This window comes from Phalacrocorax aristotelis, chromosome W (assembly GCF_949628215.1).
Source record: "Phalacrocorax aristotelis chromosome W, bGulAri2.1, whole genome shotgun sequence".
Taxonomy (NCBI): Eukaryota; Metazoa; Chordata; class Aves; order Suliformes; family Phalacrocoracidae; genus Phalacrocorax; species Phalacrocorax aristotelis.
Genome location: NC_134310.1, coordinates 5,604,717 through 5,627,164, shown reverse-complemented (window position 1 = coordinate 5,627,164; position 22,448 = coordinate 5,604,717). Strand labels below are relative to the sequence as shown.

General features: G+C 49.1%; 2 protein-coding genes and 1 long non-coding RNA gene across 4 annotated transcripts; 1 reads left to right on the top strand and 2 right to left on the bottom strand.

Moving 5' to 3' along the window:
* Window positions 1–1,445: 1,445 nt before the first annotated feature.
* Window positions 1,446–9,595, bottom strand: LOC142049294 (uncharacterized). Of its 2 annotated transcripts, XR_012657668.1 has the most exons (3): window positions 6,458–9,595; window positions 5,746–5,823; window positions 1,446–5,130 (listed from the first exon to the last, which is right to left on the bottom strand). It is a non-coding gene; the product is annotated as an uncharacterized LOC142049294 (long non-coding RNA). The 2 variants fall into 2 exon arrangements; XR_012657667.1 differs by having other exon boundaries at window positions 5,746–9,595.
* A 320-nt stretch (window positions 9,596–9,915) lies between these two features.
* FEM1A (fem-1 homolog A) lies at window positions 9,916–14,132 on the top strand. Its single transcript, XM_075077596.1, has 2 exons — window positions 9,916–12,226; window positions 12,403–14,132. The coding sequence occupies exon 1, from the start codon at window positions 10,124–10,126 to the stop codon at window positions 12,170–12,172; it is 2,049 nt and encodes a 682-aa protein (XP_074933697.1). The 5' UTR covers window positions 9,916–10,123; the 3' UTR covers window positions 12,173–12,226; window positions 12,403–14,132.
* A 4,738-nt stretch (window positions 14,133–18,870) lies between these two features.
* TICAM1 (TIR domain containing adaptor molecule 1) lies at window positions 18,871–21,679 on the bottom strand. Its single transcript, XM_075077597.1, has one exon. The coding sequence runs from the start codon at window positions 21,496–21,498 to the stop codon at window positions 19,327–19,329; it is 2,172 nt and encodes a 723-aa protein (XP_074933698.1). The 5' UTR covers window positions 21,499–21,679; the 3' UTR covers window positions 18,871–19,326.
* Window positions 21,680–22,448: the final 769 nt, after the last annotated feature.

Genomic DNA, 22,448 nt, shown 5'->3' with positions numbered 1-22,448 from the left:
GGTCTGGGGAAACTGTCATCCTGAGGCCCACGCATTGGTAGGAGAAATCCTGGCTCCTTCCGCCATAATCTTGACTTCATCTCTGATGCCAGTAAACAGCGTTTCATGCTCTTTGTCCTACTGGGCATTTCAGATGAGGCTATAAAAACTCAGCACATCACCTTTGCATAATTAGTCAAAGACCCTGAAAAAAGCTTTTTGTGGTAGAAGTAAATAATCATCCCTTACACTCTACATATGCACACGCACTACTGAAGCCTACTCATTTAACTCCCTTTATCCAACCCTGAAAGGCTCACTTTCTGTGGTACTTTGCATTTGCAAAGGCACTACAGTAATATAAACTATCTCTTGTCGCTGCAATTCTGTATGTGCCCCAGCAATCAACCGGGCTAAACTAGGATTCCTGGGGTGAGAATAGAAAGAGGTTCATCCTGAGAGCATCCTGAGGCTGAGCTGAGCAAATGATTCAGGCAGAATAATTTGACTGGTGTTTGCAAAATGTCCTCTCTCGCTGGACCTGGTGGCAGCTCGTCCCTGGTGAATCTCTGACCTTCATACTCTGCAGCCTGCCTGGGATGGCTGACATAAGCCACAGGACTTTTTTTCCTCTGTCCCGATGGTCAGAGCACACAACGATTCTGGTGTAAATGTTGTTGCATCTGCTTTCTACAAATACTGTTAGCAGTGCCTCTGTAGCATGCTCTCCTGACAGCTGTGCCAGGAAATGCCTCTTCATGAATGAAGATAGAAAGGAACATGCATTCAGCAAAAGCCAGTTCCTCTGGCCGTTACGGGTGGGATTTGCAATTAGTTGGGTATCTGATCCAACCATTCGGCTACAGCTGATGGAGACAGACAGATCTGTCTGCGCAACAAGTCAACCTACCAGTCAAGTCCTGCCTTAGGGCAAGATTAATATTTGCACTGACTGCAAAGGGAGCCTACATGACTCAGTCTGACACTAAAAGCCTAACTGTTAATAGGCTAAAGTTACATGAGAAGAGTCATACTTAAAATACCTTCCTTGCCTCCTGAATTCTAGTCTTGTGCATTAACAAAATCATCGGGTAGATGGATACCATGTGATGTAGTGCCTCATTTCTATCTTTTTGCTCCCAAACACTCCTCTCATTTTCTCCTTTCAGCCCTGCTGTTCCTCTGCCTTTTTCTCTTTCCACCTTCTCTCTGATTGCTGAGCAGCTTTTTGACTTTTTCATCAATAAGTCTAAAGAGCATTTGAACTGCTCTGTTCCCCCTTCTCTCCTCCCTCCAGTTCCAAGTCAGGCAAGCTCATCGATCAGAGGAGCTCAGGAAATATCTGGTGTTTTGTTGTCAGGATGATAACAACATTGCAGTTGTGAATGGCCTGCTGCAGGCCTGATCATGGACACCTGCAGGGTTTGTTTAATTGCATTTAATGACAAATCCTATACAGAGGAGCATTGCCAGAGAGATTTATTATCTGCCAAAAAGGCAAAGCACAACAGCTCAAAATATAATTTGCACTGAGCATTTTCCCCCCTGCCTCTCTTTAAACCATTGTAATAAATAACAAATCGGGTAAAGTGGGCACCACTAGTCTGAGAAGGAGGTGGGGGGCAGAGGACAGAGATTGAAACCAAAGGAAATAACAGCAATAAGGCCACACTGTTCCTTCTACCATCCCTGTGGTCTGGTATATAGGAAATACTGTTTGTTTAATTTACAGCCTGGAAGTGCAGCTGGGGATCTCTCTGTGATGGGCCAGCCTCTCCTAAGATAGCCGGAGGCTAAGCTCTTGCATCCCCACTCTTTCTAACCAGGCTTTTTTTCACCATGTTCTGTAGCTAAGTTTAGATCCTATCTATATAAACAGTGCCAAAGAATCAACAGCGGCCTCTCAGCGTCATGGGGTTCGTCTGCCACGGTTACAAGGAGCCATAAGCTTCCACACTGTTGAAATCTTTGGGACAAACTAGAAGTGGCAGCTCCCATCCTGAAAAATATCACATTGAGAAATATGGCCCTACAGAGACAGATCACGGTATCTGAAGTCTAGACAAAAGCCTCGCGCACCTCTGAGCCTGAAATTTATGTTTTCTACTAAGTACCTCGCTCCAAAGAGGGAATGCATGTGTATAAACAGCAGAGGACCTCATCCCTTGCTCAAGATGAGCAGTTACTTTTTCCATCTTGATTATTATGTGATTGTCTAGCGATAATTTGTGGCAAATCCCTCTGTGGACCTGGTGTATCTCTGTGCTGGGCAGCATCGTTCCAGAAAAAGGGCTGTAAAGTGTTCTTGTCACCTGAAATTACAGTCCAGGTTAGCATTTCCCAAACTATCTTCTCTCTTTCAAGGTCATCATCTTTACAATTCATTCTCTCTTGTAATTATCCTTGGCAGAATACTGAATTGTCCTAGGCAGCTTATTTCTAAAAACTGTCTCGCCCCCCAAAGCGTTTTCATTTGAGAACACTCTGTGGTAGGGCAGAGAGGAAAATACACAACGGTTTAGAGGAAATGCCTCTGTTTAGGAAATCCAAGGCCAGGAACAGGCAGGTATCAGAGAAAAGCTGCGTTCAGTGTGAACAAGGGGTGCATGCTCACTGCTGTTCCACTTTATATTCAGATTAAATTTTGCGCTTTAAACGGTGCACCCCGGGAAGTTTGGGGATGATGGCAATCTTGTACGAGAAAATATCGCCCTTCTGCAGTGTTTGGTCTCTATTTTAATGTAGGTAGCAATCAGCAGTTGGCAATGTCATTACACAAACACGGTGTAGGGTAACACCTGGGCCGTGGTTTTATCTGATTTCCTGGACAACGGCAGTATCACTAATACCCCCTGTTAAATAAGACCACCTGGACATCTCCTGGTATCAGCTCTGGTTATCACAAACACACCTAGGCTGGCACAATGGACTGTTATCTCCTGAGCAGCACAAATCCCCAGATTGAAACAACCCATCTGGAGTTTGATTAAAGTGTCCATAGAAAGCACATATGTTTAAAAAAAAAGAGGGAGGGAGGGAGGGACTGGACTGCTGTCTGTGAGCACGCATGGGGCACAACCTCTGTCAGCAGCAGCAAACCCTCTCCTTTCGCTGAATGCTCTTTCTCCTTCTATGAAAGGAGCCTTTCACCACAGCAGTTCTGCAGAGCCGAGGCTGTTGAAGGATACTTTTGTTTCTTTCCCTTTTATTTACAACTGCTTACAAAAGTATATTTAACAGGCTTGGTTTGAAGATGGGAGGGATGCTGTCCCTCGTTTGATTTCAGTGGCTGAGGTAAGTAAGCCTCACTCGGACAATGGCGGTTGAAAGGAATAAAGCAAGATCCTTTCCATGGAGGTGAGCCAGCATTGTCCTTTCACACCTTATTTGTGCCATATGTGAGGTATTAACAGAAAAAAGCTGAGCGGTGGAAGCAAAGCTAAACCTGGGGTGAAATAAAGATTGCTCATCAACAAGTTCAGAGAAAAAGAAACAGTGAAAAGGTTTTGTTTTTCTTGCTTAAATCAGTCTCTCAGTAGGATTCCAGAGAACTTGGCACTATCATTATCTTTTTCGTCACTGATTCCTTTTCTCTAGCATTCCCGAGTATATATTGCATTTGCTTATTTTAGTCAGACCAAAATACAACTGAGAGAGAGACAGGTTGACAGAGCACTCCTGGAGAAGTTTATCATAGGGTAAGGAAAAAGGAGACCCTGCTGAGCCCTGATATCCCTGAAAAAAACATTATCCAAATTTTTATAGGCATATATAGTCTCCTGAGTGAGAAAATGGAGCAGAAACTCACAGCTACAGTCACAAAATTGGACAGACAATTATAGTGGGATTTGACACAGCCTCACACAGAACACTGGGGGTTTTTGCACTGCAAAGGGCAGCATCCATTCCTGAAATGAGAAACAAGTGTGGAATGAATGAGAACAACTGAGGAAGGATAACAGAAGAAGACATGAAGGAGGATGTCACTGAGGAGAAAGCGCTGCTCTCGGTGGTCTGGCTCTGTGTGGAAGACTAGTGATTTTGTTGTTCTGATTTATAAAGGTGACAACAAATCATAGCCTGCCATACAGCACAGACCTGCACCCTTGCTGGCAGGGGATGGGCTGGGAATGGAGCAGCTGTCCCGCTGCCCACAGAGAGCCCTGTCTGCGCTGCAGCCGCTCCGGACCTGAAAGCTAAGTACATATTTAAGTGCTTTGGTATGCTGGACGTCGTATCGTGACATATTCTGTTCCTCATTTCCCATCTCCTTGAAGTTAACCAAATTTGGGTTCTGAGTGAAGCAACAGGAGTGTGTGTGAAGAACCAAGCTGTGGGGCGCATCCTGCAGCCTGAGCAGCCCTCCCTAAGCACGGCACTCAGCCACTTTAACATCAATGTGATTTCACGTAGAAATCAACTATTCTCAAAGACCCCACAATAAACCTGTGGCAGAGTTAGGACTCAAACACCATCTGCTGAGAGCACAGAGGTCTGCTGGGCATTCAGAGACCCTGCTTGTACCTTGATGCCTGGAGGGGATTGTTTTGAAAGTCTAGTCCTTTGCTTCCAACAGGGTTTTAAAACATGAAAAGAGCAAAATTTAGATACCACCCAGAGCCTCTATTTTCAAAGGTATTTAGGTGTGAAAATGAAACTCCTGAATCCTGCCGAGGCCAGTGGTAAAAGTAAGTACTGAAATGTCTTTAATAATTTGGGTTGTTGGTGCTGTAAAGCATTTTGTCTGTTTCTTGTTTAACCTAAACAGGACATGCTCAGCATTGCACACTTGTCATTGTTATTATGGTGTATGCGATTTAGAAACTGAAGTCCTTTCAGCTTTTCCTTCAGCTAGGTCACTTGAAAACAGAACCCTACTTGAACAATTATTTGCAGAGCTGGTGCAGCAGAGCACCAGAGCGTATTAGAGCAGATGCCTACAGGGTGACGACAGTCCACTGACCTCCAAATCTCTGTGCTTTGTAGTTTACAAACATACTTTACAGTCCTTGAAGCCAGTCAATAACATCCAGGTTCTTAGTGGGTCCTAATACTTCTTTCTTTGCAGCTGGTATTGAGCGGGTCCTGTTTCCTACGTGTCTATTGACCTGTTGCAACTTCTTATGCCAGTCTCTGCCTCACCTGGTGCCTCTGTAAAAGGAAGTAGTGACTCACGTCTGTTAGGAAGATGCTAAAAGTTCTCTGCCTATCTCGAAGTCTGTATGTCCCCCATCGCTTTCGTATTTGAGTACTTTATTCCATCACGACCCCTACGAGGTAGCTGCATGTTACACAGGAGAGCTGTGGCAGGAGACAGGGGTGATAACTTGCCAACACACACAAAGGAAATCCGTAGCCCCACAAAAGCACAGGGAACCTAAGGCTTAGGTCCAAATCCAATGCTCTTGCTACCTTGCCATTTGCCTCAGAGCCACTCTTTTGTCCTTTCCGTTTGGGAGAAGGAGGGATCCAAAGATACTATTGCTATTATCATCTTGGATAATCTGTGAGGCAGGAGCAGAGCAATGCTTATCCCAGGAAATGTATTGCCAAAAGAATTTAACAACTGCACAAACTGCTGTCCTTTGATGATGCATGAAAAGATCCATGTATCATAAGCAAGAACGACTCACACTCCCCCTCTCTTTTACTCCCCCGCTGAGATATTAAGTCTACAAAAACTCAGAGGGCAGCAGTGCAACCATTAATGTTGAAATTGCCAGGCTGGTGTCTAATGTAAATGAAACTACATTGATTTAGTGTTACCCGACGTGCCTCTCCTGCTTGTTCATCTTCTGCAGTCTCATCAAAATCCTTCCTTCCAGGTAGCTGCGGCCTCATGCCCTATAGAAGCACAGAAAATAATGTCATCACAAGCCTTAATGATGAAAGTAGTTATAGGACAAAAGCCCCTGCAGCAGGTTGGGTATTGGGTCATTGTTCCCGCTAATGTCATGGTGCCATTTCTCGCTATTTTTAGAATTGTTCCCTTTGTACAGCAAATTTCTCATGTAGTTGCTTAACTATATAGAAGATCTTGTCTTCAGCTGGACCTGGCAGCAAGAAGCCATCTTCGCTGACTTCTGGAAATCAGACAAACCCCTAAAAGTTGAAGAGATTAAGAAAAACTTGGTACACAGCTGCCTGCAAACCTAAATTTAAACTTAAAAAAATGAGGATCTCAACTCAGTCTGCTGCTAACCCTTAATGCTGTGACAGACTGAGCACAAAGACCTGGCAGAGAATTTTGCAGGCATCTAAATTATCTGCTCACAGTCTCAGAAGTACCTCGGGGATTCAGTAAATCAGCATGGACTTGGTTTCTAAATTATTTATATGCTTTAGGAACTCTTAGCACAGATCCAAACTTCTCTGCATTTTGAGGGAAGAGATGAGGAACAATGGATTAGAAACTTTTAAGCCTTTCATGATAAAAATGTTCCAAATTATATATCCAAGCCCTTTTATTGTTACCTACTTTGTACATTATGGTTGTCTCAGTCACCTTAGCATGAATTGAAGCTCTTTGGCTTTGGTTGCCCTATAAGCACAGAAGATGCAACCTGTGAATTCCAAGTTTGCAGCCTAAAGAAGCCAAACAGACAAAGAACAATTGTTATTCCCGTTATTGGCAGGGAAATAAGACACAGGAAGATTAAATGACCAGCCCAAGGTCACCAAAGGAATCTCTAGCAAAGGTGGGGTCTCAGCCTAGATTTCTTAAGTCTCTGCCCAATACTTTAGCTGTCCATTCACTTGCTTTTTAAGTACCCTGTCATTATTTCTGTGAAGAAAATTATGCAACTCCTCCAGCAGCCAGTACTGTGTAATTCAGCTTGTCTGAAAGGGAATATGAAATGGCAGTTTCCAAAAAAATTAACCCTCCTGCCACACAATCTGGCAGTCCTGTCAAAACATCTCATTTTTTATCTCCTCTTCCTCTGGTGGGTATTTAATTTCCCTCTATATTCTCAGAATACTGGCTGGGGCTTTATCTGCATTACCCTACAAAACCTTCACAGGAGTCTCCAGGGCCTTGTGGAGGACGTATTCTGTAGATGAGGGACGTGATAGTTTTGAGCCCTTCATTTCTACCCCACATGTTCAGATCCACCCTGCGTAACTTGTAGCTCCCACTTGCAGAGGAAGGTTTCCCGGCAGCTTCTCTGACAAGCAGCAGTAGCTCGAGCTCTGCAGGACACGGGAAGCACCCCTGCGTACGGTCGCCCATTGCAGCACTTCACTCACTTTTAGATGGGGTGTTACACACTGGCAGATCTTTTATACCCAATTGCTGTGCCAGTGGAAGCAGGAGCTGCACCTCTGATGCCAATCTGGTTCAGGAGAGCCTCCATCACCCCGGTGCCCTAGTTCGGGACACTAATTCTTTCGGTGGTGACCTCAGTAAGAGAAGCCAAAGGATACAGGAGAATCGAGGTGACAAAGGAATTTGCTCAGGACGAACCAGGGTGTCTCTGGTTTCTGCCCCTCGCAGAGTCAAAATCCTGCCCCAGATCTTCCAGGATGCAGCTACAGCCCATCTGCTCCAGGCGAGCAGCGAGGGTGCCCCCACGTTCGGCTGTCTTTGACTTCCCAGATCAAATAATCCATTTACAGCTGGGTCGGGGCAAGGTGTTGAGGCTTGAGTACGTTTCATATTCACGGATCTACAGGGAGAGGCTGTTGTGACACTAGTCCTTGTGCTTATTATTCTCTTTCTCATTACTAAGCAATTTCTTAATGGAAAAAACATTTTATCAACTGCACTTCCACCCTGTGATGTTTCTGGCAGCCCACCCAAGAACCGGGGGCAGGCTCTGATGTAAATTTGGGACCTAAAAAGCCTACCTGGTGTTCCGGTGAATTCCATATGCATTCTACAGAGGAGAAATTAATAGGAAGCTTTAGTTAATAGATACTTCAGATAAAAGTGTGAGTGCATCTGATCACCATAGCAACATGAAAGAGCCAGCAGGGAGAGGAAATGTCACCGTGTCTGTGCCTTGACCCGCAGCATAAACAGCCTAAGTGCTGTGGATTTCACACATGGATGTTGGCAAGTGGGGACGGAGACGCATGCAGGTACGCAGCCCCGCACATGCGCAGCCCGCTCCCGCGTTCAGCGCTGGATATTTGCATGCAGTGAGCTGCCACACACAGACACGCACGTGAAGGCTGACACGTTAATATTAAAACGGATCACACGCACCCAAACTCATTGCCGGCAGCTATTTACGTACGAGAACACAATTTTTAGCTTGTGACCATAGGGGTATTACCACATCTGCGTGCAGAGGGGACATGGGAGTACTCCCACCTAGGAAATATTCCAGCGCACCCAGCCGCTCCTGCTGTCCCGGTGTGCAGGAAACCGCGCTCGCACAGCACGGACACACGGACGGCGCTCAGACACCTTTGCTCCTTTTCCCTTCGCGTGCGAAGCCGCTGCATCCCCGAGCACATCGCACGTGTAGATGGCACGCTCGCAGGCACGGTCAGACCTTGTGCGGGAATTCTGCCACGGACGCTTTGGCTCTGGCTCTCAGGAGCGCTGAGCACCTGCTGCTCCCGTTGACTTTAACAGCTGCTGAAGTGAAAATTAGGCCCACGCTGTCTGTTATGCAAAAGCAGTTTCTTAGCAACAAAAATTATATTCTGCGTGAAGGCAACATGCATTAGCAGGATAATCCTAGGTAATTCCAGACAAGACCTAAATGGGTGGGTGGATGGATGGACTGAATAATAATGACAGACAAAATAATAATAATGGAAATAATGAGGCTAATCTTATTTCCCTGGAAAAGAGAAGCAACAGTTATAAATAAAATACAACAGAAAACCTGTGCCAGTTTGCCATATAGAGATTAGAGCCACTTAAATTCAACTTATGCCCTAAAAATAGGTTCTGGTAACTAAAGCTTCGCCCATCTAAGCTAGGCTATTTTTTGCCTTGAATGTTTTTCCCTCACTCCAGCCACGTATTATCATTCAGGAACACAGAAAGCTGTACATCTTGTCCTATGGCAGGGGTCAAAGGGAATAAATCTGCGTTTGCTGTTAGGGACGAGGCTTCGCTACCTCCAGACTGTCTTGTCCTATGCAGAAAAGCTGGACTTTAAAATGCTCTACTGAACCCAAATGATTTTGCTACAATTAAAAATATACAAGACTGTGTCTACTAGCTGTACTAGCTATGCTGTACTAGCTAGCACTAACGCTGTACTAGCACGCTGTGTAGCTGTCGTATGCTGAAGTGGATAAAGGACTTGAACAGAAATAAAACCTCCCATGAAATTTCCACACGCTGTAAAGTTACACAAAGCCTCTGACAGCCCAGGTCGCGTCCCCTTTGCCCAGCGAGGGGGATCCCGAGCCACCCTGCAGGACGCCCTGGCACAAGGGCCGGGGTCTCCTTCCCGCCCCCAGGCTCCGCCTCACACGGGGCTCCGCTCCCTCCCGCCCCGGGCCCGAGCCCCCCGGCGGCTCCGGGCCGGCCTTGTTCCCCCGCAAGAGGCGCGGGGTGGCACAGCCACCGGCGGCAGGCTGGGCCCCGGCCGCTCTGGGTGGGAGCGAGGCGGGGGACGAGCCAAGCCCCCAGACCCCCGGCGCCGCCGCCGCCGCCATCCCGCTGCCCGCCCCAGCAGCCCCCGCGGTGGCGCGGTGCGCGCTGGGAAGCGCAGGCTCGGCGCTCCCGGGATCCCCGGGGAGCGGCGACCATGAGGGGACAGCGGGACTACACGTCCCAGGGTGCCCCGCGGGGCCCGGCGGAGCGGCCCCGGGCTCCGCCTGCCGCCCCGGTCCCGCTGCCTGCCGGGAAACCGAGTCTCTGGGGAGCGGCTCCGGCGGGGCCGGCCGGGCGCCGGACTCCATTTCCCATCGTCCTCCTCCCGCCCCGCCCCTGGGTCCCTACGGGCGCCATTTTGTTTCGCGTTACAACCTAAGATGGCGGCCGGGCGAAGAGACTGAAGGTTACCGTGCTGAGGTGAGGAGTGTCTCGCCGGGCGCCTCCGGCCCCGCAGGGTTCCTCCCCGCCCCGGGGGGCCGCCCTCACCCACTCCCTGCCCCGGGCCGAGCTGGGGGCGTGGAGAAGCAGCCGGTTCATGGCCAGAAGGTGGCCGGTGCGGTCGCCGCGGCCCCTGTCGCCATGGACCTGCGCACGGCTGTGTACAACGCGGCCCGCGATGGGAAGCTGAAGCTCCTGCAGAAGCTGTTGGGGAGCCGGAGCCGGGAGGAGCTGGAGGCGCTGACGGCGGGGCCCGGTGGGGGCGACGGCCCCGGGGGAGGGAGCACCCCGCTGCTGATCGCCGCCCGGCACGGGCACCTGGAGGTGGTGGAGTACCTGCTGGATCACTGCGGCGCCCGTGTGGAGGAGGGCGGCTCGGTCAACTTCGATGGAGAGACCATCGAGGGGGCCCCGCCGCTCTGGGCAGCCTCTGCTGCCGGGCACCTGGGGGTGGTACGCAGCCTCCTGGATCACGGCGCGTCGGTGAACCAGACCACGCTGACCAACTCCACGCCGCTGCGGGCCGCTTGCTTTGATGGGCACCTGGAGATTGTGCGCTACTTGGTTGGAGAGCGCGGGGCTGACCTGGAAGTAGCCAACCGGCACGGACACACTTGTTTGATGATTTCTTGCTACAAAGGGCACCGGGAAATTGCACGTTACTTGCTAGAGAAAGGGGCTGATGTCAACCGTCGGAGCGTGAAGGGGAATACGGCCCTGCATGACTGCGCTGAGTCTGGCAGCCTGGAGATCCTGCAGCTATTGCTCCGCTCCAAAGCCCGCATGGAGAAAGATGGCTATGGCATGACCCCACTGCTAGCTGCCAGCGTCACCGGTCACACCAACGTTGTGGAGTACCTCATCCAAGGAGGGCTGCAGCAGGAGGAGGAGGACGTTGCAGGGAACCAAAGTGGGTCCTGTGCATCTGGTGGGAGCCATCAGAGGTGCTACAGCACAGACAAGGAGACTCCTCAGGGCTGTGATGAAGAGGGGTGTGAGAGATGTTGTGCCTCAGCTTCCAGTCAGGATGAACAGCAGGTCCCTAACGTGTTTTGCACTCGAGAGGCTGCTGTGGAAGCACTGGAGTTGCTGGGTGCTACATTTGTGGATAAGAAACGTGACCTTTTGGGAGCCCACAAGTACTGGCGAAGGGCAATGGAGCTTCGGTGTGAGGGTGGGCAATACCTGCCTAAACCTGAGCCCCGGCAGCTGGTGTTGGCCTACGACTATTCCCGGGAGGTGAGTTCACTGGAGGAACTGGAAGCCTTGATTACTGATCCAGATGAGATGCGCATGCAGGCACTGCTGATTAGAGAGCGCATCTTGGGTCCTTCCCACCCAGACACTTCCTATTACATCCGTTACCGAGGGGCAGTCTATGCTGACTCAGGCAACTTTGAACGCTGCATTAACTTGTGGAAGTATGCTCTGGACATGCAGCAAGGCAACCTGGAGCCTCTCAGCCCGATGACTGCCAGCAGTTTCCTTTCTTTTGCTGAGCTTTTCTCTTATGTGCTTCAGGACCGCTCCAAAGGCACTTTAGCTACCCACTTGGGCTTCTCTGACCTCATGGGAGTACTGAACAAAGGTGTCCAGGAGGTGGAGAGGGCGCTTGTGCATGGCAAGGACCCCGTAGTTGACTCAGCACAGTTCACCAAGACACTGGCCATTATCCTCCATCTGGTCTTCTTGCTGGAGAAGGTGGAGTGCACCCCGGAGCAGGAGCACCAGAAGCGCCAGACTATCTACCGCCTGCTAAAGTGCAGCCCCCGGGCCAAGAATGGCTTCACTCCTTTGCATATGGCTGCGGACAAAGATACCACCACAGTGGGACGTTATCCCGTGGGCAAGTTCCCATCGCTCCACGTTGTGAACTTGCTTCTGGAGTGTGGGGCTGACCCAGATAGCCGTGACTATGACAACAACACCCCGCTGCATGTTGCTGCCCGCAACAACTGCCCGCTGATCATGAGTGCCCTGATGGAGGCTGGAGCCCATATGGATGCCACCAATGCCTTCAAGCAGACTGCTTATGAGCTGCTGGATGAGAAGCTGCTCACTAAGAGCATGATGCAGCCCTTCAATTACATCACCCTCCAGTGCCTTGCTGCTCGTGCCCTGGACAAGCACAAGATTCCCTACAAGGGTTTCATCCCCGAGGAGCTGGAAGCCTTCATTGAACTGCACTAGGGCGAGAGAGCTGAAGTCCCCAGCCTTTCCCATCACCTGTTTCACCCCGCAGAGGTAGTGCAGCCTGAGATCTCAGGCCATCCTTGCCTAGGTGCCGAAGGCCGTTGCTGTGCTGAGATGAGCTGCGAGCTTTGTCCTCATCTGTCACCATCAAGCTGGTGTGCGCAGGGGTAGGGGAGGAGGCGGAGGCTCGAGAGCTCATGGCTGTCCCTCATTGTTGTCATCTTCAGGTACCAGATATCTCCAGTGCACTGTATCCAGAGAAGGCCGCAGCCCCATCCCTATCCCATGCCAACCATCTTGTCCTGAGAGGGAAGGAAAATGGAGATCCCTGGGACCTGCTGTCTCTCCCATTAGTGCTGGATTAACTCAGTGTTAAGCTTTGGAGCAGCTACACATCACACACATGCTCTAGCCCTTCCCATCCCAAATACCAAACAGATAGGAATGCAAGTGAGGAATAAAGTAATCTTCCAACTAATTCTTTCCCCACCCCCTTCTCAGATTTGGTACAGTACGAGTCTAACAGCTGAGTGGCTTGTGCTCTGCTGAGGTAGTTGCCTTGCATGGCAGTAGGGCTGGGTATGCTGAGGATGTTTTTGGGTTTGTTTTTTTTCCTCCCTTGGTTGGCCAAATAGCAAGTGGTGTTAAAGGCCTGAGATTTCAATGATTGTCCATGAACCTGGGTTATTTTTTCTCTTTTAGAGCCAGGCCCTATCTATGCTGCAAGACTTCTTCAATCCTGTAAGATATAGTAAGGTCAGTTCTGGTTATATAGTTTCATCAATAGATGTTGGATTTTATGAATGGGGTGGAAAAACTGCTACCTTAAAAACAAAACACTACTGTGGCATTCAGGCCCTTAGCTTGCCCATTCTGGACACGTTCACTCCCTTCACTATGTGGAAGTCCTTCAGCTCCAGAGGTCAGCAGGGATTGAGCTGTACAGGGTGGATATGGCCAGGTTTCAGAGCCAAACTAGTGCATTTTGAACCATGTTTTCAGGATGTGCTCTTGCAAGCCCTCTAGGATGGGAGGTACTTGTAGTGTGGTCGGTTCTTGGGGGGTTATTAAAGCAGGTGAGTGTTGGTGGCATGTTTGCATGAGGGTAGTCTGAAGGAAGAAGTGAGAGAAAAATGAAAGTTAAAGGTGCCTCCTTGTTCTTCTGAGGTTTATTAGTATCAGCTGGTTGGGCTCTGTTAGTTATCCCATTCTGAAAACCTACGTGGAGTGGGTTGTTAGCATCTGGTTTTGGCTTTTGGTTCTTTTTGCAACTTTACTGAGGATGGTGCTACTTCCAAGACTGAATTTGAAATCTCATATGGCTACTATTTGGGCAAGCTCCTTTCTTTAATTCGGATCTGCACACAACTTGGTTTTCTTTTTAAATCTGTAGTCTCAGGGTAGGTATTTGCCTCCATTAGCAGAACCCTCCTTGGTGGTAAACAGTCAGTGTTGGTAAACATGATGCTGTTCCAGCAGTTTATCTTCTTGCAGGGGGAGTGACTGGGCTTTGGCAGCCTGTGGCTCATTTCTTGGCCCCGGGCAGAGTAGAAAGTGCAGTTGGGGGTGAAGCAGCTGCCTCTGGGCTTTGGGAAAGGTCAAGATTGGGAGAGCAGAACCCTGATAAACAACCATGCACTATATGCTACTGAAGCTTCTCTACTTGTATTTATAAGCCAGCATATCCATATGCCTCAATAATCCAATGCTCTCTGCCCCTTAAAGATATTGTAGGTCTGCCATTACATTTTTGCAGTGTTAACTATAACATTTATTTATAAAGCAATGAGGTTTAACTTTTATTGAGCTGTAAAGTGCAGAGTTAGTTTAGCTACATTCTATTTTTTTTCTCCTTTTGGCTGAAACCTGAACTAAACTGCAGGAATGGAATTTGTTAATTTGTGAGCTGATGAGCGCTCATAACTTTAAATAATAAAACAAAAAATGGCTGCTAGAATGCAAGTGCCTTGTACTTCTTGCTGGTAAGCCTCTATTTTCAGCTCGTTTCCTAGGGATGGTACACTTGTGGGTATGGAAATACTGGGTGTTTGCAATCAGCAGATGTGATTGTTTCATTTCAGCTGAATTTACTCCTGGGAAAAGCTAATCTGTACTGCAGTTGCAAACATGTCCCCTGAAAAAAGGATAACACTGACACTGAAGTGACACCTCTCTTTATAAACTTCACTTTGTCTTTTGATGTAAATGAAACAGTGTGAAAGGATGCTACTCTGTTGACTCGGATATTCCCTGCCTTATATACAGTTGGGAGTGTGGGCACCACAAGCAGAAAGAGGGACACGGTGTGCCTGTCATCCATTTATGTTTTTCAGCCCCAGAGCTGTCAGTGGGAGGAATTAAAGGTACCGGCATTAGTTCCACACAAGAATTTGGATTTCTAAAAAATGATTGGTCTTCCCCAGGGAGGATGGGAGCAGATGGATAAAATATTTGAATGTTTGTCCCTTCATTGATTGCTCCATCCTCAAAAATAATTCTTGATGGTTTGATCAATGTTGCTGCATTCTGTTTCCTTCAAAAATGCTAGGCATGACATTTAAGTGGTGTCTGCAGTTCTGTGGGTCATGTTTCTCCCATCGAAATACTACTGCTGTGCTATAGGTGATCTTCAGGTATGTACGTAGGTGAGCAGCTGCCACCACAGGTACAAGGAACTGGATAGCCTCAGGACTGAGGCAGCGGCTGGTCGTTCTGGCTGTGGTGCTCTCTGACTGCAATCCCATCCTGTACACAGAGCTTCTGGGAGGAGAGAGATAAGGGAGTTCTTCCATAGCTGGGATGGGGAAGCAACTGTGGAGCCACGATCTTGTGATCAAGTAGCTGGGGGATCCAGTCATGTACAAAAGCCTCAAGGAAGAGAATACTTTGTGTGATAGAAAAGGGATCTAAATTTTTTAACACATAAATAATCTGTAATTACGTAGTAAGGACCAAGCAATTAAATGTTAATAGTAATTACTGGGTAGGAGCAATCACTGCATGAATTTAGGGGTAATTACAATGAACAGTCCTTGTTTATTGTAGGTGTGGTCTGGGCCAGCTCCAGTATGTGGGGAGGAGTTGGTGGGGAGCAGTAAAATGTTGCGTAGAATCAGAGAGTGTCATCAGCTGGAAGGGACCCACAAGGATCATCGAGTCCAACTCCTGTCCCTGCACAGGACAGCCCCAAATTCACACCATGTGTATGAGGGCCTTGTCCAGTATCCATTGTCCAATATCACCAGGCTGGTGCCGTGATGCCTCCCTGGGAGCCTGTTCCAGGGCTCCACTACCCTCGGGGGGAAGAACCTTTTCCTAATATCCAACCTAACCCTCCCCTGGCACATCTCCCTGCCATTCCCTTGGGTCTTAGGAGGGACTTGTTAGATGTTCGTGGAAACAGGAGGGACCTGTTTCGGTGATGATTTTGTTATCTGAGTAATTATCGTGGTCAGAGAGTGGAGTTGTTTTTTTCACTGGGGTCGCTACAGACCCTCCTGTAGCGTACTGCCCTCCTGTACACATACAGCCCTTCTGTACACTGCCATGAACAAAATGTCTGCCTTTTGTTCCTTCTTAAAACCTAAGATGTGCTGGTAATTGGCCCTCTTGACAATAAAGCCTCCCATACAGGTTTCTTCAGAAATGCAAAAGTGGTGAGGAGTTCTCTGGAGCCAGTTGCTGGTGCTCTTCTGTGGCCATGTTTGGAGCCTCCTCGTGCCATAAGATCAGTGTTTACAAAGAAAGTGGCCTAGAGCATAAAGATAACGCTACCATGCCAGCATTTCCCACGTTCCCAGGGAAAATGGGGAAGAACAAGGGGGTCACAGGCACTCCTGCATTCTCCTGGTGAAAACAAGGCCCTCTTGGAAAATTTCCAGGGTGAGCAACAGCAAAGAAGGCCCTGAAAATGTGGGAAGAGTGAACCTGCTGCTGCAGTAAAACAGGACTATGGCTCTTGCACAGAAGTTGCTCTCAATAACCTTTGAGCCTTTTGCCCCTCACATACCGTAAGCTTAAAGAAAACCCAACCCTGCAATGTTGTAGTCTGCTGCCGTCTCTTTCCCTCTCCCTTTCTCCGGTCCAAGCAAATTTGATGTCACTCTGTTAAGGTTGTTTACAAGCTAGAGTGGCTTCCAGTTGACTAGTTTTTCATGACACTTATTTATAGAAAGCAGGGGAGCTGAGGAGGGAGTGGTGTATATGTTTTCTCCCAAGGGGAGGGGCTGCACAGCAATAACTGTGGTGTGACAGGAATTGCAGTAACACAACACCTAGTAGAACAAAGGTGACCTAGAGGAGAGAAAATAGGGAAATAGAAGGAATCTGAGCACTTGGAGGATCCCAGCAGACTCTATAAAGAGTAAATGAGTTAATCCATTGTCGCTGAGTCCTTCGAAGTTAAAAGCCAAACTGTTTCAAAGCTGGAAGCCAACAACTGATGGCAGCTTTTAAATAGCAATGCTTTTATGTGGTTCTTGTCCTGCTCAGGACAGAGAGGGTTTTGATTTGTCTGAGCCTGGTGTCTCGTGCTAGTTCTCAGCCAAGGAGGTTCAGGAGGAGCTAAGCCTCCTTGAGGTGAGGGGGAGGGAGGCGGAGAGACCACCTACAGGCAAATCTGTGAGAAAGGACCTGGGGCCTTTTAAGAGGAAAATCTGTGGGATTTAAATCCAGAACTGTGACAGACACTACTCTGTTGCAGTTTAAGAGTAGAAACACGTCAGCTCTCAGCTCCTACATCTGGTGGTGCCGAGGAGCTCCAGGGTTTGCACAGAAGTTCGGTCAGTGCCCAGCATCATCCTGCAGATATCCCCGGCCCCTCCTGAGGGGCATAGGCTGCTTGAAAATAAAAAGGCAGCAGTTGCAGCTCTCAACACAGGGCAGGTGGAGGGGACTGTCCCCCTTCATACTGTTACCTGCTGTCCCCTGAGGAGCCAGGACTAAGGAGAGGCTCCCATTATGTCCTCTCCTCTGTGCTGGGGATTCATGTCTTGGTAGTGAGCATTATTTAGTAGGCTGGTACTTGTTTGGGAGGGCATGCCTGCTGCAGAGCAAGTTTGAGGTAGACTGAGCCAGAGAGAGTGAGAATTGGACAGTCTATACCACTGACCAGAGTGCTCCCTGAGAGGGGATTAATGTCAGCAGAACAGTCTTTTCTCCAAGGACTCAGTAATGTCGTTCTTATGCAGGTGTTAGTTGTAAGGCTTGGATGGTTCTTGGACAAAGACTACAATGCAGATTTAGGCCCTGTGAGCACCCAGCTTGGTTAGTCCCAGGTCCAGGATGGCCTGTAAGGAGTCCTGTGCTTTGACTGCCAGACCGTGCTGGCTGCTCTCAGTTTGAAATGTACTGGGGCAGCTATCCAGAGTGACATGAGCTTATGCACATCTGCAGAAACACCTGAAACGGGGCCACTTCCCCTGTATCAATCACACTGGCCCTCAGAGTCCACGTTAATGAGGACTCGGCAGCTCTTGGGCTGCTTCCTAGGGTGAGGAGAAGGCCCAGCGCTGGCTGGCAGCTTGCAGAGATGCCTGCGCAGGGCGAGTTGACTCTGAGCTCAGTGCTGTTGGCTGGGCTCTGGTCTGCAGAGGGAGCAGTCCCATTTCTAGTCGTCTGGTGGCTTTGGGCTGACCTCTACTGACAGAGCAGGCAAACGGCCACGGCCGAAGCCGCTGGAGAGCGAGCGTGGGGTCTGGGGCTTTGCTCTACCTGTATTAAAAGCTCAGTAGAGATCTGCCTGTTATAGGCCTCACTCAGGTCCTGCAGAACACCTCACCCATTCTTGGCCGTCTCCACCCCTTCTGTAATGCTCTGCTAATTGCTTTTGGTTTTCCGTCAACCTTTTTCCTCAAAGGCAGTAACATAAGTAGGCAGCGTAATCTCCGTAGGGAACATTTCTCCATGCAACAGCCAATCTAACAGGGCCCTGGTTCTGCCTCTGACCTTTTACAACCAGGTAAGAACAGAGGAGTGAACACTCAGCTTCTGCCTCCTTGGACTTTCTCTGCATTCCCCCCTCTCATTCCACCTCCATTAAGTAATTCTTTTTTCCTAAACGCAGCTTTACTGTAAAGATTCTTGTTCAGCCTTCTATCTGGTGTGTAATCTCAGTTCTTTAACAGAGTTTTCTTAAATAGAAAAATACTTTCCTTCAAGCCATGCCTCCAGGGGCACACGGGAATTTTGTCTTTCACAAAAAAACTTCTCTCTCTGTAGTTTCAGAGGGGAACTAGGAAAAGTGATCTCTTGATGCCTCTGCCCAGAGGCTTGTAGCCTCTCAGAAGTCTGTGAAGCTCATTTCCTGAACCTTCCTGGGTCTTGATGCAAGAGGCTTGAGGGGAATGGCGCTGCTGGTGCACTGTAACAAGGGAGCGCGCCATGTGTGCAAAGTAGGCATCGGTGTAAAAGGCCGAGAGGATGCTCTGCAACCTCAAGCATGTGGGACTGCTGGAAGAAAACAGTGGGACCTTGTGGTACTTAGCACCTTGGCAGGAGGCCACTGTGACTCCCAAAAGCATCCCCTGAAGATTTTCCCTCAAATGATTTGGTCAGCAGCAGATTATGAACCAGAACCTTGGTGTGCCACCTCCCAGCCCCCTCCATCCCAGAGGTATAGACATGCACAACAGTTTTCCTGATATCCCTGACTGCCCCTTCGCTGATTTTACAGGAAAGAACCAGAGAAACACTAATTAATTAATGATAATTTATTTATAAAACCTCCCAATAGTCTCAGAAGATCAGGAAAAGGGTTTTTCCACTTGAAAATAAGTACAAGAAGGTTGTGGAGGCCCCATCCCCAGAAGCATCCAAGGTCAGGTTGGACAGGGCTCTGAGCAACATGATCTAGTTGAAGATGTCCCTGCTCACTGCAGGGGGGTTGGATTAGATGGCCTCTAAGTGTCCCTTCCAACCCAAACCATGCTATGATTCTATGATTCTATGAAAGCAGTCTCAAGAGATTGCAACTTCTTTTGTCCATCAAAAAAGAAGGTAATTTTCTCCCGTGCTCCAAGGAAGTGGCACCGTTTACCCACAATGAAATAAGAATGGTCCCAGTCCTAGCAGAATCACTATAATCTAGGGTTTGAAACTAAGTGTGAGTGTTTCCAGCCTTGGCTGACCCGCTGTATCTCTGATCAAGCATTCTACCCGGTTTCTTTCTCACTGTCCTGTGGACCTGGTGTGACAGTTTCTACCTGCATGGTGTTGTGGTTCCCAATCTGAACCATTCGAGCATGTTGAATGATGAGGGGCGGGATGCCTCCTGGACCTTGCGTCATGTTGTAGTGGCCTGACGGGAAATGAAGCGGTTGGAAAGGAGGGGCACCCATCTGAGCAGGCATGGGGTAGCCAGCGGGGGGAGGTGGGTATGTGGCAGGAGGGACAGTCAAAGCAGGGGGGCACCACTGTTGGGGTGGTTGCTCCAGCAGCTGCGGCCATGTTGCTGATGGAGGCATCTGGGCAAGGGAGCCAAGGTTCAGAGCAGCTAAGTTCTGCAGTGTTTGATACCGTTCCTGATACAGCTGGAGTTTCCTTCTCTGCATCAGGTTCCAGGTGGCTTTCCTCTCATTGATCCTGCTGGTGGTAAAGGTGTTCCGCACTGTCCTGGAGAATCCAGGAGAGTTCTCATCCAAGGGCATCAGCCCGCCAAGCGTGCTGGGAATCTGGCTCCGCTCCAGGGGGTTCTCCTTGGGCACGAAAGGGATGACTGAGTCGCGCTTGGATGGTTTCAGGATGGACTCCATCAGAGCAGCGTTTGTCTGAAACATACACAGGTCGCATGGGAAGTTCTTGGTCAGCAGAAGGATGATGAAAGCAGAGTTTTCCATAGCATCCTGGAAGCAAGTCAGATGGCTGCGTCCGGCAATGAAGAAGTCCTCACAGAGTGTGGCACCATTGGGAACCCCCATCTTCTCCAGCCGGTCCTTGACTCGATGGGCAACAACCTCATCTTCACTAGCATGCAGGACAACAAAAGTGAAGAACTTCCCACCATCTGGCTCTGATGTGGGCACTGGTTCTACAGTTTGAAGAGGAGGCCAGGCTGGAGAGGGGGATGAGTGGAGGTGAGGGGGATATAAGTTGGAATGGGGTCCCTGAAGAGGAGGGAGAAGGGTTGAGGAGGAGGAATAGGGAGGAGGAAGGGAACTGGTTGAAATGGAAGCAGATGCAGAGTTAGAAGGAATGCCTGCTGGAACAGAGGAGTCCTCCATGGGCATGTGGGCAGGACCAGTATTCGCTGTAGCTCTTGAGTCAGGGAGACATGTAGATAATTGCTTTTCATCTTGCTTTTTGTCTGTGTTTTCTTTTGGTGCATGAGATTCTGCTGCCACTGTGCTGGAAACATCACTACTTTCGACAGGTTGGTTCACAGCACCCAGCGTGGGCAGCTGCGTTTCAGGAATGGGGAGAGGTGGATGACATGAACTGACCTGCAGAACCTTCTCTGGTTGGGGGACTTGGGCACCTGTGTCCTGCCTGGGATGAGAGCTGGGTCTGCTGGTCCAGCTCGTTTCCTGCAGGCCATGGCTTGCTCTGTCCCCATCAGGCTGACCAGCACCGCTCGTCCTCCCTTCACACAGCCAGCTGTGCTGGGGGACACGCTCGTGGGAAGCAGGCTCGGTGTGAAAAGCAACTGTTGGCGACACACTGATCTCGAAGTGACTGGGGAAAGAGGGACTCCCCGAGGAGCGCAAGGTCTGTGGGCCTGAAAGGTCCGAGTTGCCTCTGATCTGCACTGGAGAACTTCTCACCACATAGTTTGGGCTGGCCGTCTGGAGAAATCTTACGCACTCATCAGATCTCAGTGCCTGAAATTTGTCACCTGGGCCCATGCTGATAGCAGAGCCGTGTTTTTCCTGGTCCTCAGCTGGGATGCCATTGAGCGTGTCCCCCTGAGCTTCCTTGCTGGCGTTGCAGGCTTTGGTGGCAGCCTGGCAGGCTTTGTCCATGGCTTCACGACTGCACAGTTTTTCCTTCACCAACACTGAGTAGATCTCTGCCAGAAGCACCATGGCATCTGCATCCAGCTGGGGAGGCTGCAGATCCTCCCCCTCTTCCTGCACTCCTGCAGTGCCCAGTTTGGTCTGGTGGACATACTGGGCTGCCTGGTTATCTTGCAAGGCTTCCAAACAAATTTTTGCATCCACTTCTTGTCCCAGAGTAAGCAGGACCATGGCTTGCAGTAATTTGCTGCTGGGCCCAAATATCAAGTGCTTCAGTTTATATTTGAGGCTAAGGAGTTTATCTTGTGGGATCTGGGATAGAATATTCAAAACATCCTCAAAACTTGGTTGGAGCTCGGTGCTCTGTGCCATTTCATCAACTGGTGGCCCAGATGATGGACTGAAGCACCATGGATAGAAAAAACATATTACGGTACTTGGAGCAAAGGTTGGTTTCTCTGCGGTGCTCTGTGACGCCCTGGTCGTGCTTCACGTACTGCACAGGTGATAGCTCTTCGCTGCTTAGGGGCTCATCTTGGAGCCGGGATGTCTCTGTCCTGAAGAACCTGTGAGAAGAACACAGGACAACGTTCAGAAATAGTGATGTGGGGAGCTGGGGGGTCCTTGCAAGGCCTGAGAGCTCCCAGGCTCTCCCTCACAGCTCTCATGTATTTTTGCATCTGGTCAGTGCTTGCAGGTCTGCCAGTGCTCCACGCATTATTCCAACTCTGTTATTAAGCAAAGAGGAAGTTCTTTGCATTCATTTCACATTAATTACAATTTTAAAAATAATTGCCAAACTAATAGTTTATCAGTATTTAGGTAAATCTAATAATTTATTAGTATTTAGGTAAATCCAAGTGTCTTGTCTCCTCTAGGCAGCTGGTTCCAGTGGCCTTGCAGGCTCCTTGCAACGGGCTGTCAAAGAATAAAGCGTGCTTAGAGGAAGCCCTTTCAAACTGGTCGTGTCAGAGGGGTTGATAACCCATACGCATCCAGCATCACGCTGCCTCATGGCATTGTGGATGTTCTCTCTGTCCACATCTAATCCCTGAGCTCTGCTAAACCCTTGCACTCACCAAAGGCCTCTGACCAGGATTAAATTAAACAGCAGAACTTGTCCGGAGTGGAGGAGCGGGTGCCTGGAGGGTCCAGGAGCAGCCAGGAGGGACACTGCTCGCAGGCCCTGACTGAGCTTGGTGGAAAAGTGTTCCCTATTTAAAGGGAGCACCAGCAAATGGCCCAAAATAGCTCTCAACTCGGGAAAGTTTATAATTTCAAATTGTTTTGTTTTTCCTATCTCATAAAAATCCTGTAATTGA

Coding starts and splice junctions, on each gene's coding strand:
- FEM1A (XM_075077596.1), top strand. CDS start 10,124: ATGGACCTGCGCACGGCTGTGTACAACGCGGCCCGCGATGGGAAGCTG.
- TICAM1 (XM_075077597.1), bottom strand. CDS start 21,498: ATGGCACAGAGCACCGAGCTCCAACCAAGTTTTGAGGATGTTTTGAAT.